This window comes from Rattus rattus, chromosome 4, assembly GCF_011064425.1.
Source record: "Rattus rattus isolate New Zealand chromosome 4, Rrattus_CSIRO_v1, whole genome shotgun sequence".
Lineage (NCBI taxonomy): Eukaryota > Metazoa > Chordata > Mammalia > Rodentia > Muridae > Rattus > Rattus rattus.
Window position 1 is genome coordinate 123,346,607 of NC_046157.1, and position 17,983 is coordinate 123,364,589.

Sequence of the window (17,983 nt, forward strand, 5' to 3'; positions counted from 1 at the left end):
TTCCTGCTCCGTAGTTCCCAGCTGTGGTATAGAACGGATTCTCACTGAGCAAAGTGCAGCCTGTGTGCTTCCTGTGGTTTTCACTAGAAACTAAAGTCAATCGCTTTACCAGTTCTGAAGCTGGTCCAACCCGTTGTGGAGCGGGCCACCGATGCAGGCGATCTGTTGCCGCTTCTTCCAGTCTTGCAGCTCTTCTAGCAGCATGCTGTTCATGAGCAGGTCTGTCTCGTTCACTATCTGTGTCATCTTACTGAGTGCTTCCTAGAAACGGACAGCATGCAAAGAGGTCCACAAAACACCGGGTTACAGCTCTGCTTACAAAACACACTGGTCCGAGAGACAAAGAGTCGAGTAAAATGGGGCTGGGGATTTGGCTCAGTGGTAGAGCGCTTGCCTAGGAAGCGCAAGGCCCTGGGTTCTGTCCCCAGCTCCGAGGGAAAAAAAAAGTGGAGTAAAATGAACCAAATATTTGATAGTGCCTTCTCGAACAAGAAAGTCATTACAACGGAACAGTATCACGAGAACCGTGGCCACAGCTTGTCGTTTTCATGCATCAGTCTCAAGTGTCTGATGGGAACTTCTGTGTCAATATGGAATAATGCTGTCCTAAACCTGCATTTGAAGGCCAGTTAAAACAAACAGTTGTTTGTTGTTTGTTTATTTGCATGTGTACTGGTGCTGTGCCTGCATGTTTGTCTAGCTGATGTGTGTGTGTGCAGTGCCTCCCGAAGGCAGAAGAGGTGTTGGATCCCCTAGGAGCAGAGTTTCAGTTGCTTGGGAGCCACCATGTGGGTCCTGGGAATGGAACCTGGGTCCTCTGGAAGATCAGCCTTTGTTGCTCTTAACCCCTAAGCCATTGCTCCAGTGTCTGCTTCTATTTTTTTTAAAAGCATGTGGTTACCCATCTATTTGCAAAAATACTAATTAAAACTTGGGTCTTGAGTCTTTTCTTCAGACTTTATCTGTGCTTAGGGAGGCATAGTAAAATATGAAGCATAGAAAGTAGGAGATGGGAGTTTCTCTTCAGACTTTGTGAGTTTGGAGAAAACATTTAACCTTGTTATAATTTAGTTCTCTCTTGTGTGTGTGTGTGTGTGTGTGTGTGTGTGTGTGTGTGAGAGAGAGAGAGAGAGAGAGAGAGAGAGAGAGAGAGAGAGAGAGAGAGAGAGAGAGAGAGAGTGGGTGGAGGGACTACATTATTTTCAGAGTTCCTTCTCTCTAATTTTGTTTCATAAAGCAAAATGAGAGGTGCATATGAAATGGGAATGGATCATCCTGAAAGGCTATGTGTTAGCCTGGACTGTCTGCTCGGGCACACTGCTGGGGTGCTTGTAGTCTTACGTATGTCTGATTATATTTATAATCAATTTAAAGTGAAAATAAACTGATTGGATGCTAAAAATGATCTTTTAGAAATGAACTACTGATCTAACAGTTATTGGTTAAACACCAATTGCATTTACTTTTACAGACAGGGAGAAAATTGAAACAGAAATATTTACTGTCTTGAAAATATTTCACCAAGCCAAGAAAAGTTTGTTACTCACAAACCATTCTTAAGTCTTGAGAGATTTCACAAATAGGACACTGTTTAACAAGGCCATTCTCAGAGTGGAATATAGAACATCAATTTTCCCAATGGAGTTTTATGTCATCTGGTAATTTTTAACTAAAAATGTGTAGTATAACCCACTTCAGAGTCTTAACAACCTATGTCTGAAACAGTGAGCGGAGAAGCCTGGGTGCAGCTTCCACAGAGTTAATAATCCCTGCAGCCATTGAATCACACAAGTAAGGTTGGGAGGGCATGAGGCTGAGGTGGCCATACAAGTCCGGGACATTCTGCCGTTTTCCATTCAGTGTAATGAACTGATAAAATGTGAGGCCTTGGTTATGTAGGATGAGGTTTAGGAAAAGAAAGTCAGACAAATGGCAAAGTAAAATTCTTCACCAACCTTTCTTTTAAAGTCCAGGTTATTAAGCATTTCTTGCAGTGTCAAAACTTCCTGGTTCACCAGGATACTGTTCTTGTCACCCTGATCTGCAAAGCAAAGGAAATTCGATTCAGAATTATCTTTGGGGCAAAACTTTTTAATTCCTGAAAGGCAAGTCCACTCAATCCACCTCCAGACCAGCCCTGGACAGGACCAGGGCCTTAGGTTGTAAGAGACAAAAAGATGTCTTGTGTTGAGGATGGTAGCCCAATCTAAGAATGTCCTTATTCTGCCAGAAAGAGGTCCAGACAGGCATGCACAAGAGACCTTTTATCTAGCTACAGGTAGATGCGGGAGCAATGTCGTGTGTAGTTTTATGCTCTACCTGCTTAACTCTGGGAGGGGGCTGTGCTATCAGCCCCCTCCCAGCTTCCCTTGAATCCTTGGATAGACCTTCTTGGCACAATTGTTGAGTGCTACTATCTCCTGCTTGGAAAAGCATGTCCTCCCCAATTTCTTATCTATCTCTTTCATCTGCCCTATTCTTCAGCTGCTAAACTGAGCTAGCCCTGGCCAAATATCCCTGACCACCTGCCCGTCATAGTAGCCACTACCCCCTACAGAGGCATGCTCTTCCCTTTTTATTCATTTGTTGACAGTGGATAAAGGAAGGTTTTGTAATGGATTTATTTTACTGGTCCAGCCCGCACCAAGGATAACTTTGTTTGATATAAGGAATGGGTGACTTCTTTGTGCTCAAGATTAAATCGTTTGACTCATTCTCGTGTCTGTCTGTGTGTGCTAGGCACACAACCAGACTGGCTACATACTGGCTGCATAGCTGCCGATGCTCTGAACCCCAGGTCTTCTCCCTGCCTCCGCCTCTGAAGTGTACAGGTGTACAGGTGTACAGGTGTAAGCCACCACAACTGGTTTTCAACTCTTTATAATGCACATAAAAGCTAAAAGTACCGAGGAAACTTAGATAATAAAATGCTATATTCAAAATAGTTTTATTGTTTACTATAGCTTGTTATATTGTTATCTTTAAGCTTCATGGTTTACGTGGAAATTGGAATAAATCTGTTTTCAAAGATGCTTGATGAAATAGTGTTTTTCTAGGACCCTGCTTCCTTTGATAAGGGATTAAACCCAAGTTGTGTTATTTCTTCTAAAGAGAAAATTGTACACTTAATAATCATGAGCATTTTGAATATTCCATGGCGGTCATGACATCCTGAATACAACAGGAGACTGAAAGACACCTTCTTTGGAAAAACTAAACATTTAAACATTCGATAACAATCACCCATACTGCCTTCAAGGCATGTGTTAACATTTTACTAAAAGAAGTTCTGTAAAAGATGTTTATATTTGCCTTGTTCTTAAAAACATATTTCGAAATAAAAATTTGAAGTAAGTAAAATTGTGAAAATATTTCAGTGTTCCCATCTTTCCCAGTTGTGATGATTTGAATAGGAATGGCCCCACAGGCTTGTATGTTTCAATGCTTGATCCTCAGTGGAACTGTTTGGAAAGGATTAGAGTGGGTGAGGCCTTGTTAAAAGGTGTGTCACTGGTGGGGGCTTTGAAGTTTCAAAAGTCTATGCCATCCCCAGTGGCTTTTTCTCTGCCTAAAAATCAGGATGTAGCTTTCAACTACTGGTCCAGCGCCTGCCTGCATTCCACCATCCTCCCCATTATGATGATAGTGCACTAAACCTCTGAAACTCTAATCAAACCACCAATTATATGCTTTCTTCTAAAAGTTGTCTTGGATGTGCTCTTTCCAACAGTGGAAAAGTAAGTAAGGCACCTATCTAATGCTTTCTACTGTCTAACACAAGCAGAGTGCCATGATCTAAACTAATAAGTCTATACTGGCACAGTTCCGTCAACACTCTAAATAGGACTAATCAGAGTTTTAATGATTATCCCAGTAATTGAAGCAAAGTTAGAATACCAATCTACTATTGCTTATACATCTAGGATCTTTAAACATTCTCATTTTCTCCAACCATTTATTAAAAATCATCTATGTGTTTAAGTACACAGAGTCAAACTAATTCAGAATCTTTTTATTTAGACATTTATTCAATTATTTAATTTAAGTTTTAGAAGTATTTACAAATAAAAATTTAATATAAAATTCTATACACAAGAGCATACACAAAATGTCTAATTCTTTGGAAGATAAATTTATAGATACACATGCTTATGACAAGGTAGAGAAAATACAAGAAATTTTAACCAGGCTTATCATGAGACTTCATGTGATTTTTATTTTTAATGTTTTTGCCTGTTTTCCAAATTCTCTTCTATGAAGCATGTTTCTACTTTATTATTTTTTGAAAATTATAAGACCTCGTATCAGACTTCCTGACTGCATTAAGTGATTATTTTTATTCTCATTAGTTGTGTTTGGTTTTTCTTTTGAGGAAGCTTCTTGCTATGTCTCTCCACGTCACAAGTGTTGCACGCACGTGCCAGCGTACCCAGAGTGTTACAATTACACGCATTGCCTCCACACCCAACACTGAGCTCTTAGCTCTTAGATACTCTTACTGGTGGTGTTGGGGGGCGGGTGCGTTGCAGTGGGCATTGTTTCTTATGTAACTTGTAATTTTCTTTGAATTGGTTGGTAAATATATGTGTTTAAACTTTACATGGAGAGATGGAAAATGCGGAACTGGAAATATTATTTGCCAATGTTCCGCAGAAGCATGTCGGTGGGGGACTCACATGCGCAAGAGGATCAAATTTGCTCGCCATTTGACTCTTACCAGTGACAAACCCTAATAATTAACACAGTTTTTATGTCTAATGAGAGTTACAGACAAAGCAATGACTTACCCATTGTCTGAATTGTTTTATACCTGTAGTCAAACTCATCTTGCAGATCTTCTAAGTATTTGGTGTCTTGTTCTGTCATCTTTATACAAGAGGAAAATATTAAACTATGTTGCGATGCTTAAGCATGCCATACAAACATCATATAAACATATAAACAATACACTGGGGAAGCCAATCTCCAACAGCTTCCTTGACTAAGGAGCCTACACCTCTAAATGGCTAATCTACATGTATGCAGTGTCTGAGGAGGCCGAGCTAGAGTGACAGTTACGAGTCATGTGGGTGCTGCAAACCGACTGCTCTTAGCCACTGAGCCATCTCTCCTAACTTTTTTCTTTCTGCTTAAGAAATCTTTCAGCATATTCATTCTCATTTCTGAACTAATTGCAAGAACTGCTATTATATCATTTCATTTACAGGGCCCTTCTGACCTTTCAGTCTGTTCTGCTGCCCTCTGCACTTAGTGAACAGGAACCAGAGATATACAGTGTATAACAATTCTGCCAAAATAGTTTTCTTTCTACTTTTTAAATTTGCCTGTAATTTTATTTAATTAATTAATAATTGATTACTGACTTTTTCACTTTTCTTTCCCTCAAATCCCTTAGTGTTCTCTGTTCAGCCTTAGTAATCAATGGGCGTTGAGATTTTACACATTGTCTTTCCAGGTATTCTCTCGTCTAGTTGTGACATTACTCATGAAGTAGATTCACTCTTGGTTTTTGAAGATAAGAAAACAGAGGTTTAAGAATGTGGAGTGGGTGATGTTTTGTGGGGAGGGGCTAAGCAGCACAGCTTTGACCACCCCCAAACCGGGCTGCTGCATCCTGCATTTCAGACTGCATTCCGCATTCCGAGAGGTCTTCTCTAAGAAAGTGCATTCTTCGCTTTCTGCATAAATTCTCAATCTTACCATTTAAATTACTGACTGAAAAAATTATCAAATCTGGGGTCGGTATGTATGTATGCTTCAACCGTGTGGCTTTTAAAGTTGGTTGGACTTGAGCATGGATCTGTGTGCTTCACCCTCTGTTTTTGTTCGGCTTTGTCTGTTTTCAGACAGAAACTAAGTAGCTCTGGCTAGCCTGGAGCTTGCTATGAAGACCATAGTGGCCTCAATCTCATGGAGATCCTTCTGCCTCTGCCTCCTGAGTGCTGGATTAAAGGTGAGCACCATAGTTCATAAAATGTACACACCTCTGTTTATAAAATAGAAGGGGACCTGAACCTTACAAGCATTTCCTCTTGGTAATATGCCATGAAAGTGATTTCCATTTTTCATTTAAGAAAATCGAGAGTCCTAAACACGTGGCAGTAAGTGCTCTGGTAAGAACGCCAAGCCACCGAGATCTAATTTGGCTTTGAATTCCATCCCCCTTTACTCTACGTCAGTGCACTTGCAGTATTCACTTGAATGGTAATTTTCTCAAGAGCAAAGATTGATAAAAGGCTATGGGCTACTAAAAGACAGGGAGCTCACACACCTGGGAGAAATGTAAGAAGATTAAATACAGTTTTAAAGCAGACATGTATTGTTTTGACCTCAGAATTAAAAGATGTTTTCAGAGCATTCTAACCAAAATTTCAGTAAAAATATTATATTAAATCATTTCTTTTAGAAAAATCAATGATAAATCAATTAAAGGCTCCAGACTGTCTGTCATCAGTTGTAGTAAATTTTTACAAACAATATTTTTGCAAAAGATTTGTGGTAATAATTTGCAAAAGTTCTCATGGTGGTCAGAAATCCTTTTGTGAATGCTACCTTCCAGTACATTCTAGAGAGATGGAGGTTATAGTCCAATTGTCAAAGTGCATTGATGAACAACTACTGCTCTGCTTACCGGTCAGGTCCAGCATTCTGGAATCAGAGCCTCTACCCTAGACTGGGTACAGAGAGCTAGTAAGGGTGTGATCTCACAAAGGACCTGCTGAGTAGGGACAGGGTAGGAAAGGAGCTGAGGGAGCATGTGATCTGTCTCGGGGTTTGGCTATGATCCCCTAAGGAACTCAGGAGCATGAGCTATGCCACAGACTTAACATCAGCTTGAGCGCAGGGCCTGGCGTCTCCTGACAGCCTATGTCATTCACTCTGTGTCTGAAGACAGCCTAGTGTTCCCTGGACAGGCCATTTCAAAGAAGCCCTTAGCAACCAACATTCACAGATGCTGGGATGATCTATGGGCTTGAGGGAAGGATGAGGGCAGAGCTACAAATGGTGAACTTTAGTTCACCAAGCTTCTCAGGCGTTAACAATCTGAGGACTATGGAGGAGCTCAGTGCTGGAGAACTGACTTAACATGTACCAGGTCATTGATAGAATTGTACCACTGTCAACAAAATATACTGCATACATACATCTGTGTACTTAATGTGCTTAAATACCCTTATTATAATCCAATATTATAGTGGAAAGTACACAACCACTGTCTACTTTCACATATTCGTGGGGTCAGTTTAACGTGATAGTATGCTCCAGCCTTTGCCTAGGTCCACGTTGAGAGTCTGATTCTTTTTTGTAACGATGGGAAAAGAAGCATGTCTGCTAATTTAGTTGTCATGGAAGATCATTAAACACCAGGTCTAGAAGTAAAATCTTAGAAGCTCATTTTACATACAACTCAGGCCATGTATAGAAAGATTTGTCTTAGTGGTTGATTTAGCTTTAGGGAATCATTATTCCATAAAATAAAATAAGTAAATGGATGCTATATAGGTTCTGGAAAGGGACATTTGTATTATCTTTATATATGACACAGCGGAAAGTCTGTCCCACTTAAAATTATCTTTTCTACATCAATGAAAGTAACAAATCAATAATAAGACCAATGGGAGGAGAAACTGAGGTATACTAATAGCAAAGGAAATGAGTAACATAATGGATTCTATGAATAAAGAATAATAAAAGAATATATTGAGTACAATTAGGGGAAATATATACATTTTTAGGAACTATAAGTTAACAAATTCATTCCAGAAGACACAGATAATGTGACAGCTTTGATATCAGAAGCAAGTTGAGTTTCAAATTTTCCTCAAGGAAGTCTTTCCTGTATAACACAGCATGAGAGTAACACATGTCCTCTGAGATCTGTCTGTGCTGGCCTTCAGCACACATGCCAGGCTGGCCTTTCTAGACAACTACGTAAGACAGACTTACCCAATGCATCTGTGTGAGACCACTCACCTGCACACTGTTTTTAATAGCAGCTACTTTGTGTTCCACATTTCTCTGTCTTTCTGAAACTGAAGAGCTCTGTAAAGATTTCTCCAGAGGTCCCTGGAAAAAGAACATCTTGCAATTTCACCATTGTTGACGACACATGTTTATAGTTATTGTAAAGAACACCGCACTTACATTGACCTGAGCTTTAGATCAATGTTATACATTGATATGATATGAGCATTAAAACTCATGCTGAGAGAGTTGGGCATATAACCCACCAGCAGAAAATGCACAAAGGCTCCAGGGTCCCACCCCAGATCTAAACCTTATGCTTGTAGTGTCCAGAGCCAACTGACTTAAGACTTTCTCAGAGGCCCCATGAAAAGAGCCCCCAGAGTGGGCTTGACAAGACAGTCTAGATTTGGAGCCAGTGCTTCAGAGGAGTCAAGGTTGTGGTTTCTGGGTGACTGACTGATCCTTCCCCCTGGACTGTGGCAGCTGAGTCTGAGGTGTCCCACATTCTCTGACTTAGCTCTGTGCTAACCTCGGCCATTTGCCTCCTGCAAATAATACATATATGACGCTGTACTTCTTAGTAAGCTTGCGTGGCCTAAGTCATTAGCTTACACAAGACTGCCTGCTCTTAGCTGTTGCTTTTGTCTTTTATTTCCCATCTTGTTTTAACGTTTTTCATCCCCACTCCTTCCACTCAATTCCTTACTATTATGGACCTTTATTCCTGTTGATTCAGGACAAGCAGTACCCCATCTTGGGTGCCACTTGTCTCCAACAACCAAAAGAAGTAAAGAAGAAACAGCAATAGCTGGGACCAGGAGGTGTGGCACAAACCAATCACTTACGCCAAGCAATGCACGTCTCTAAGAAGTACAACATCACATATGCTCTTGGGGAAGGGCAGCCCAGGTCACAGAGTTCTAAGTCAGATGATGTCAGCAAAGAGAACACAAGACACCTCACAGACAGCTGCCTAAAGACCACAGCTAACCACAGTCGAGAGGGAAGAGTTGGGTCCCAGGAGCCATAGCCTTGGTTCCTGTGAAGCATTGACTCCAACCCTAGCCATCCTCGCCAAGTCCTGGGCAAAGACAGAACTAAAGATCTCTTTGTCCTTTCATTGGGACCTCTGAGAGAGACTTGGGCCAGTCTGGCTCTGAACACTGTAAGAAGTGCTAAATGAGGAGATAGAGACAATGTTACAGTCTAAGCAACTAAGCAGATTATAGGACGTCAGATAAAATTTTTACTTAGATATTGATGGAGGTATATTCTTGTATGACTATGAATACATGCAAAGATATTCAGAATTAAGTAGATATGACTGAAACAACACATATACCAAAACGTAATGTTGCTGAATGTTACTATAGTAACTAAATAGTAAAATTATGAGTCATTTTATGATTTCTAAAAGATTTTATTTTTATTTGTGTGTGTGTGTGTGTGTGTGTGTGTGTGTGCGTGCACCAGCCATATGTGTATAGATGACATCAGAGGCTAGAAGTCTGATGCCCTGCAGCTGGAATTACAGGCAGCTGTGAACTATCCAATATGGGTACAAGGAACAGAACTGAGGTCCCCTGGAAGTACAGCAAGCACTCTTAACCATGAGTCATCTTTCCAGCTCCTAACTGCATGATTTGAACAACGCTCACAGTTTCCTACAGTATACCTGCATTACTCCTGAACTGCATGCAATTTTAAATTAGTATTATAGGAGTACATTAAGTTAGGCTTACACTGGTAATTGAGGGTATTGAACCTGCTGTGATGTAGTTTATTTCTAGTTTAAAGCAAAGGGAATGGAAAAATAATTTGGTTCCACAAAAAGGCCAAGTAGCTCCTCCAAGCACCGTATCTTGGCCACTCTAATATTCTGACACTGAGGATGGCCCTTAAACACAAAGTCCTACAGCTGTCTGGAGGTGAGAAAAAGATGACTAAGCACCACAGAGTTAAGCAGAGACCAAGGGTTAAAACAGTTGATAACTTGACAATACGCATCAGAGGAGCGGTGGGACCTCCACCATACCCTTTAAATTAGTGAAACCGTTTAAAAACGTCCCATTATCACATCCTTCTCCATTATTCTGTTATTTGTCTACCCACTTGAAATTAAAAAAAAATGCCCAGTCCTTTGTTTAGGGCAGTATGCAGTATCATTGCCAGAAATGTTTTGGTTTGACTAATATTTGACATTTGGAGAGAGTAGAGGGCTCTCATGAGAGGGCACATATGAGATAGAGTGAGAGAATCAGAGAGAGATGGAGAGAGACAGGGAGTGGGGAGGAGGAGAGTAATGACTCTATATGTGACAGGTACAAAACGGGCAGCCTGCAATTTAGAAACCACAGTATTTAAGGAAAAACAATGCCATCTTTTATCATCCAAGAGCAATTGGAATTGTCAAAACTTCAAGTTCTCCCAAAAACATTCATAACCTGATAGTGACTAAGCCTCAGAAGTTCTAACAGTTTATAAACACACAAACACACACACATAATAGTTTATACATATAGTTTATATATTTATATATATAAAGTATATATATACACACTTTTGTAGATCTTCATAAGTTGTATTGTTTACTAAAGTGTGGAGAATGTCATTTAGAAAATACATTGTTTTATAAACTTTTCTCTTGATGTAGGATTAACAGAAAACCTATACTTAGAGATGGATGGTTCCTCCACTTTCCTAGGTTCTTATTGCATTCAGGATAAGATAAATTACAGTGTAATACACTGGGGCAAAGAACAGCCAAACAAGTATTTAAGGAGCTTTTGTAAGTAAAATCTCCTTAGACTTTCCTTCCAGAGGCCTTGAAGGGTTCGTAAGACCAGTCTGTGAAGATGGAGACTAGGGAGGCAGAGTCAAAGCCGCAACTGGGAATCTAACTTAGATGTGCTCACTGCACTCCCAGATCAATGCTGTAAGATCTTACAGAACTTAGCCACGAAAACAAAAGGAGTCTAGAGTAGCCGGTCTGGTGCACACATTTGGAAGAAGGATGGGAAGATCTCCAGCTTAAGGTCTGCCTGCTCTACATGAGACCCCATCCTTAAAGGACAGGGCGCAGTTGGGTGAGGGGGGGGGTTGGAAATACTTGATAATTATCTCGCTGTGAAATAAAGACATGGAACTCCTCAAAGATGAGCCTAAGACCTTGAATACTGTGGGGCTGATGGAGTAACACAGTTTCTGATTCTTCAGCAAACTGAACTCAAGAGGAAGCAAGAGCACAGGTTCAAAACACATTACTTGACGAGCCAGCAATGTGACGGTTAGTGCATATGACTACAAATCAGAAAACGTACCTGGATAGGCATGTTGGCCGCAGCCAGTATTCTCCTCTCTTCCCTTAAGCAATTTGAAATGACCACAGCTACATGCATTGGATTTCCGTGAAACTTTCCCTGAAAGACAGTAAGCAAAAGCAGCATGAAAGCTTTGAAAAAGAAACGCATACAAGTCATAAGGAAATGTCATACTTGAAAACAACCATGATCTTCCTATAAACCTATAACTTGGGATCTGTTCTAATTGTCGATCCTTGCACAATGCCGTGGAAACATAGACTCTTAATGAAAGAATGCTGCTTTCTTTGCTTTCAAAACTGTTGATAGTTGGTCTTTGAACACTTCTTTATAAACACATCAGGGGGTCAGTTTTATGTTAGGCACTGGGTAGGTTTTAGATATAGTAGTTATTTTCCTGTCAGCCCTGAAGACTCAAGACAGCACATGGTACAGCACATGGTAGCTCCAGATTCAGGTTCATAGTGTCTGCCATGATCCCCATTTGATGATATTCATGTCAACTACCTCAGAACTGCATTATACTCAAGCAAAACTATACTCACTTTTCAGCAATGATATTTTTGACATTGAAGCATAGATTTATTTTATTGACAGGGCTAATGATGTGCATTTGTTAACTGGCAGCCTGGGGTCCTATTTGAACCATCTGATATATTGTCGTAAGTGGAAATCCCAAATCTCTTCAGGGAAATCATCTATGGTTGCCATAGCACCCAGCAATGAGTGTGGACTTATTTTTCTTACAAGAACTGTGTTCTCTAGCCTTGATTTACAGTACTATCTGGAACACCGTAATTTTAGTCAGTCATGTTAAAACTTCTTTACTATTCTAAGGCAAGAGTAAAAGAAGTGTTGGACACAAGCACACTAATTGAATCTCTGCCCCTTTTCCTTGAAGTGGTAAATGGTACTGATATCCGTGAAATGGCCAAAAGGTCAATAGAAAAGATTAACAGTCCACAAAGTAGAAAATTAATACCAATCAAAAGTAGATTATACAGACAGCTAAACCAAAAGATCTTTCTGGCGAGAAACAAAGAGGGTTGTTGGATGTAAACCTTATCATGGCTTTGACTTCTGAGAAGTACATGAGATTCTGTCAATTTACATTTCCCTGTGTGAAACTGGGGTAAAAAAAAAACTATTTGGATTCCTGTTCTCCCATATTCACTCCTTAAAAATATTTTCCTTTTTTAGGCCAGAAATTTCCAGAAGAAAACAAGTGAATTGCCTGAAACTCAGAAAACAGAGCTATGAAAGTGACCTCGCCTCAGTATGAAGGAATGTCATGTTTCTAACATGTCTACATTTCAGTCTATGTAAATTTTTTCCTGTTAATTTTGATATCTCTTGGTTCTTACCATATAGCTTACCTTTAAGTCCCCTACCACCTTCCCTCAACAAACCTATTTTCTCCCTTTTTTACCTTAATGGCACTAAACAAGTTTCCTTGTTAAGAAGTGTTTCTTTTAGGGCTAATTTGCAAGCTCTGTTATTAATATGGACTGCAAATTTGTCTTTCTGGGATGAAGGGCTCCTCTAATGCCACAGACAAACTGGTGTCACCTCTGATCCGGTTGCTGCTTATAACACAGCTGTGTGGAGATGACCTTCATCTTCCTGTCAACACTCAACTTCCTTCCCCTTGCTTTTCCTCTATATCTGTAAAGTAAATCACACACTCTTCTCCTTTAAGGGCCAGACATCAACACTTTTTCATTAAATAATTCATGTTCATTTTCTTCTTTAACATCTTCTAATGTAATGCCTCACTTTAATATTTGAGACAAAGTGTCTTATGAATTTAGCACTGTTTATTCAGTACCAAACTACTATTTCACTTTCCAAAGTATTAACGACATGTTCAGGCTCACCTGTGAGTAGTGACTGTGTATATAGCTCACAGAACAGCAATAAAATGAACCCTGACTTGTGTGACATTCTGCTTCTTGCTATGCTAAAGCCTTACAAAGTTCCCACTCTCTGCAGTGGCTTGTCAAGGTCTTTCAAAGGTCCCCACTCTCTGCAGGGGTCTTTCAGAGCCTTTTTTTAATTGGTTATTTTTTATTTCCATTTCAAATGTTATCCCCTTTCCCAGTTCCTGTCAATAAACCCCATCGCATCCCCCCTTCTCCTTCTTCTGTGTTACCCTTCCCCAACCACCTACCCCTTCGGGCCTCTCAGCCCTGGCATTCCCCTACACTGGGAGGTCCAGTCTTGGCAGGACCAAGGGCTTCTTCTCCCATTGGTGCCCAACAAGGCCATACTCTGCTACATATGCATCTGGAGCCATGGGTCTGTCCATGTGTACTCTTTGGGTGGTGGTTTAGTCCCTAGGAGCTCTGGTTGGTTGGTATTGTTGTTCTTATGGGGTTGCAAGGCCCTTCAGCTCCTTCAATTCTTTCTCTAACTCCTCCAATGGGGACCCTGGTTTGCTGCTAACATTTGTCTCTGTATTTGTCATGCTCTAGCAGAGCCTCTCAGGAGACAGTTATATCAGGCTCCTGTCAGCATGCATTTCTTGGCATCAGCAATATTGTCTGGGTTTTGTAGCTGTATGTATATGGGCTGGATCCCCACGTAGGGCAGGCTCTGAATGGCCATTCCTTCAGTCTCTGCTCCAAACTTTGTCTCCATATCTCCTCCTATGAATATTTTTGTTCCCCTTTTAAGAAGGACTGAAGCATACACACTTTGGTCGTCTTTCTTCTTGAGCTTCATGTGGTCTGTGAATTGTATCTTGGGTAATTCAAACTTTTGGGCTAATGTCCACTTATCAGCGAGTGCATAGCCTACAAAAGTCCCCACTCTGCAGTGGCCTTTCACAATCTTACGAAGGTCCCTGCTCTCTGAGGTGCCCTTTCACTGTCCTACTGTCAATCAACAGGTATTTTTAATTGCAGCAAAGTCAGATTTACTGGCCTTTCCCCCAGTGATTGGAATTTTTAGTGATGCTTAATAAACCTTTCACTAAGTTTCTGTCATGGGGATTTTTTTTCTATGTCTTTTTGAGTTTAGAAATACATCAGGGTTGTGGGTTGTATATGTTTTTTTTTTATGGCTGTGGCTGCTGCCTCAAATTTTTTTGTGGTGCACACTAGCCTGCACTTCTATTGGTAAGACGAGGGTAACTTTGTGATATTAAGAATAAGAACGAGGAGCCCTGCGGTCCAGACTGCGCCCAGATCTGAAGGGACCCAGTCAACAGCTCCCTGCACTCAAATCCCATGGGAGGGAGAGCTAGACTTTCAGAGGGGCAGATATGTCTGGGAAACCAGAGGAGACTACTTTCTGCCCACATTTCTGACTCGAGAGAAAATGCCTAGCACTATCTGGGCCGCCTGTGCACAGGGACCCTGGAGGAGGAAGGGCAGACCCTTCTGGTTGCTGGCCTCACGGAGAGCTGAAACCAGCCCCAAGGAGCAACTTCAGGCCCGAGACCAGAGGTAAGACCAACTTTTCTGTTCCAAGTGACTCAGGATACACGCCCACAGGAACAGCTGAAAGCCAGTAGACAGGAAGGACTATACTCCTAAAAGCAGAACATTCTGTTCCCATAACTGGCTGAAAGAAAACAGGAAAACAGGTCTATAGCACTCCTGACACACAGGCCTATAGGACGGTCAAGCCACTGCCAGAAATAGCAGAACAAGGTAACACCAGAGACATCCTGATGACGAGAGGCAAACACAGGAACCCAAGCAACAGAAACCAAGACTACATGGCATCATCGGAGCCCAATTCTCCCACCAGAGCAAACACTGAATGTCCAAACACACCAGAAAAGCAAGATCTAGATTTAAAATCACATTTGATCATGATGACAGAGGACTTCAAGAAAGACATAAAGAACTCCTTTGGGAAATGCAGGAAAACACAAGTAAACAAGTAGAAGCCCTTAGAGAGGAAACACAAAAGTCCCTGAAAGAATTACAGGAAAACACAATCAAACAAGTGAAGGAATTGAAAATGGAAATAGAAATAATAAAGAAAGCACAAAGGGAGACAACCCTGGTTAAAGAAAACCAAAGGAAGAGACAAGGAGCCGTAGATGCAAGGATCACCAACAGAATACAAGAGATGGAAGAGAGAATCTCAGGAGCAGAAGATTCCATAGAAATCATTGACTCAACTGTCAAAGATAATGTAAAGCAGAAAAAGCTACTGGTCCAAAACATACAGGAAATCCAGGACTCAATGAGAAGATCAAACCTAAGGATAATAGGTATAGAAGAGAGTGAAGACTCCCAGCTCAAAGGACCAGGAAATATCTTCAACAAAATCATAGAAGAAAACTTCCCTAACCTAAAAAAAGAGATACCCATAGGCATACAAGAAGCATACAGAACTCCAAATAGATTGGACCAGAAAAGAAATTCCAGGGGTTGGGGATTTAGCTCAGTGGTAGAGCGCTTGCCTAGCACGCACAAGGCCCTGGGTTCAGTCCCCAGCTCCGAAAAAAAAAAAAAAAGAAAAGAAAAGAAATTCCTCCCGTCACATAATAGTCAAAACACCAAATGCACAAAATAAAGAAAGAATATTAAAAGCAGTAAGGGAAAAAGGACAAGTAACATATAAAGGCAGACCTGTCAGAATCACACCAGACTTTTCGCCAGAGACTATGAAAGCCAGAAGATCCTGGACATATGTCACACAGACCCTAAGAGAACACAAATGCCAGCCCAGGTTACTGTATCCAGCAAAACTCTCAATTAACATAGATGGAGAAAACCAAGATATTCCATGACAAAACCAAATTTACACAATATCTTTCTATAAATCCAGCCCTACACAGGATAATAAGTGGTAAAGCCCAACACAAGCTACACCCAAGAAAAAGCAAGAAACTAATTGTTTTGCAACAAAACAAAGAGAAGACAAGCACACAAACATAATCTTACCTCTAAATACAAAGATAACAGGAAAGAACAATCACTATTCCTTAATGTCTTTCAACATCAATGGACTCAATTCCCCAATAAAAAGACACAGATTAGCAAACTGGATACACAATGAGGACCCTGCATTTTGCTGCCCACAAGAAGCACACTTTAGACACAAAGAGAGACAGTACCTCAGAGTAAAAGGCTGGAAAACAACTTTCCAAGCAAATGGTCTGAAGAAGCAAGCTGGGGTAGCCATTCTAATATGGAATAAAATCTATTTTCAACCAAAAGTCATCAAAAAAGATAAGGAAGGACGCTTCATATTCATCAAAGGAAAAATCCCCCAAGATGAACTCTCAAACCTGAATATCTATGCTCCAATACAAGGGCACCTACATACATAAAAGAAACCTTACTAAAGCTCAAAGCACACAATGCACCTCACACAATAATAGGAGATTTCAACACCCCACTCTCATCAATGGACAGATCATGGAAACAGAAATTAAGCAGAGACATAGACAGACTAACAGAAGATATGAACCAAATGGACTTAACAGATATTGATAGAACATTCTATACTAAAACAAAAGGATATACCTTCTTCTCACCACCTCATGGTACTTTCTCTAAAATTCACCATATAATCGGTCACAAAACAGGCCTCAACAGATACAGAAAGATAGAAATAATCCCATGCGTGCTATCAGACCACCACGGGCTAAAGCTGGTCTTCAATAACAATAAGGGAAGAATGTCCACATATACATGGAAGCTGAACAATGCTCTACTCAATGATAACCTGGTCAAGGAAGAAATAAAGAAAAAAATTAAAGACTTCTTAGAATTTAATGAAAATGAAGGTACAACATACCCAAACTTATGGGACACAATGAAAGCTGTGCTAAGAGGAAAACTCATAGCGCTGAGTGCCTGCAGAAAGAAACAGGAAAGAGCATATGTCAGCAGCTTAACAGCACACCTAAAAGCTCTAGAAAAAAAAGAAGCAAATACACCCAGGAGGAGTAGAAGGCAGGAAATAATCAAACTCAGAGCCGAAATCAACCAAGTAGCTGAAACAAAAAGGACCATAGAAAGAATCAACAGAACCAAAAGTTGGTTCTTTGAGAAAATCAACAAGATAGATAAACCCTTAGCCAGACTAACAAGAGGACACAGAGAGTGTGTCCAAATTAACAAAATCAGAAATGAAAAGGGAGACTTAACTACAGAATCAGAAGAAATTCAAAAAATCATTAGATCCTACTACAAAAGCCTACATTCAGCAAAACTTGAAAATCCGGAAGAAATGGACAATTTCCTAGACATATACGAGGTACCGAAGTTAAATCAGGAACAGATAAACTATTTAAACAACCCCATAACTCCTAAAGAAATAGAAGCAGTCATTAAAAGTCTCCCAACCAAAAAGAGTCCAGGTCCAGATGGGTTCAGTGCAGAATTCTATCAGACCTTCATAGAAGACCTCATACCAAAACTGTCCAAACTATTCCACAAAATTGAAACAGACGGAGCGCTACAGAATTCCTTCTATGAAGACACAATTACTCTTGTACCTAAACCACAAAAAGATCCAATAAAGAAAGAGAACTTCAGACCAATTTCCCTTATGAATATCGACCCAAAATACTCAATAAAATTCTTGCAAACCGAATACAAGAACACATCAAAACAATCATCCATCATGATCAAGAAGGCTACATCCCAGGCATGCAGGGATGGTTTAATATATGGAAAACCATCAATGTAATCCACTATATAAACAAACTGAAAGATAAAAACCAC

The 17,983-nt window shown here is 40.4% G+C and overlaps 1 protein-coding gene across 1 annotated transcript in view; it reads right to left on the bottom strand.

The window, feature by feature from the left end:
• Stat4 (signal transducer and activator of transcription 4) overlaps window positions 1-17,983 on the bottom strand; it is a 110,024-nt gene that overhangs the window by 30,240 nt on the left and 61,801 nt on the right. The window contains exons 4-8 of the mRNA XM_032899735.1: window positions 11,289-11,387; window positions 7,975-8,067; window positions 4,788-4,866; window positions 1,956-2,041; window positions 110-261 (exon numbers count right to left, since the gene is read on the bottom strand). Coding sequence (XP_032755626.1) covers window positions 110-261; window positions 1,956-2,041; window positions 4,788-4,866; window positions 7,975-8,067; window positions 11,289-11,387 — 509 coding nt within the window. The remainder of the gene's footprint in view (window positions 1-109; window positions 262-1,955; window positions 2,042-4,787; window positions 4,867-7,974; window positions 8,068-11,288; window positions 11,388-17,983) is intronic.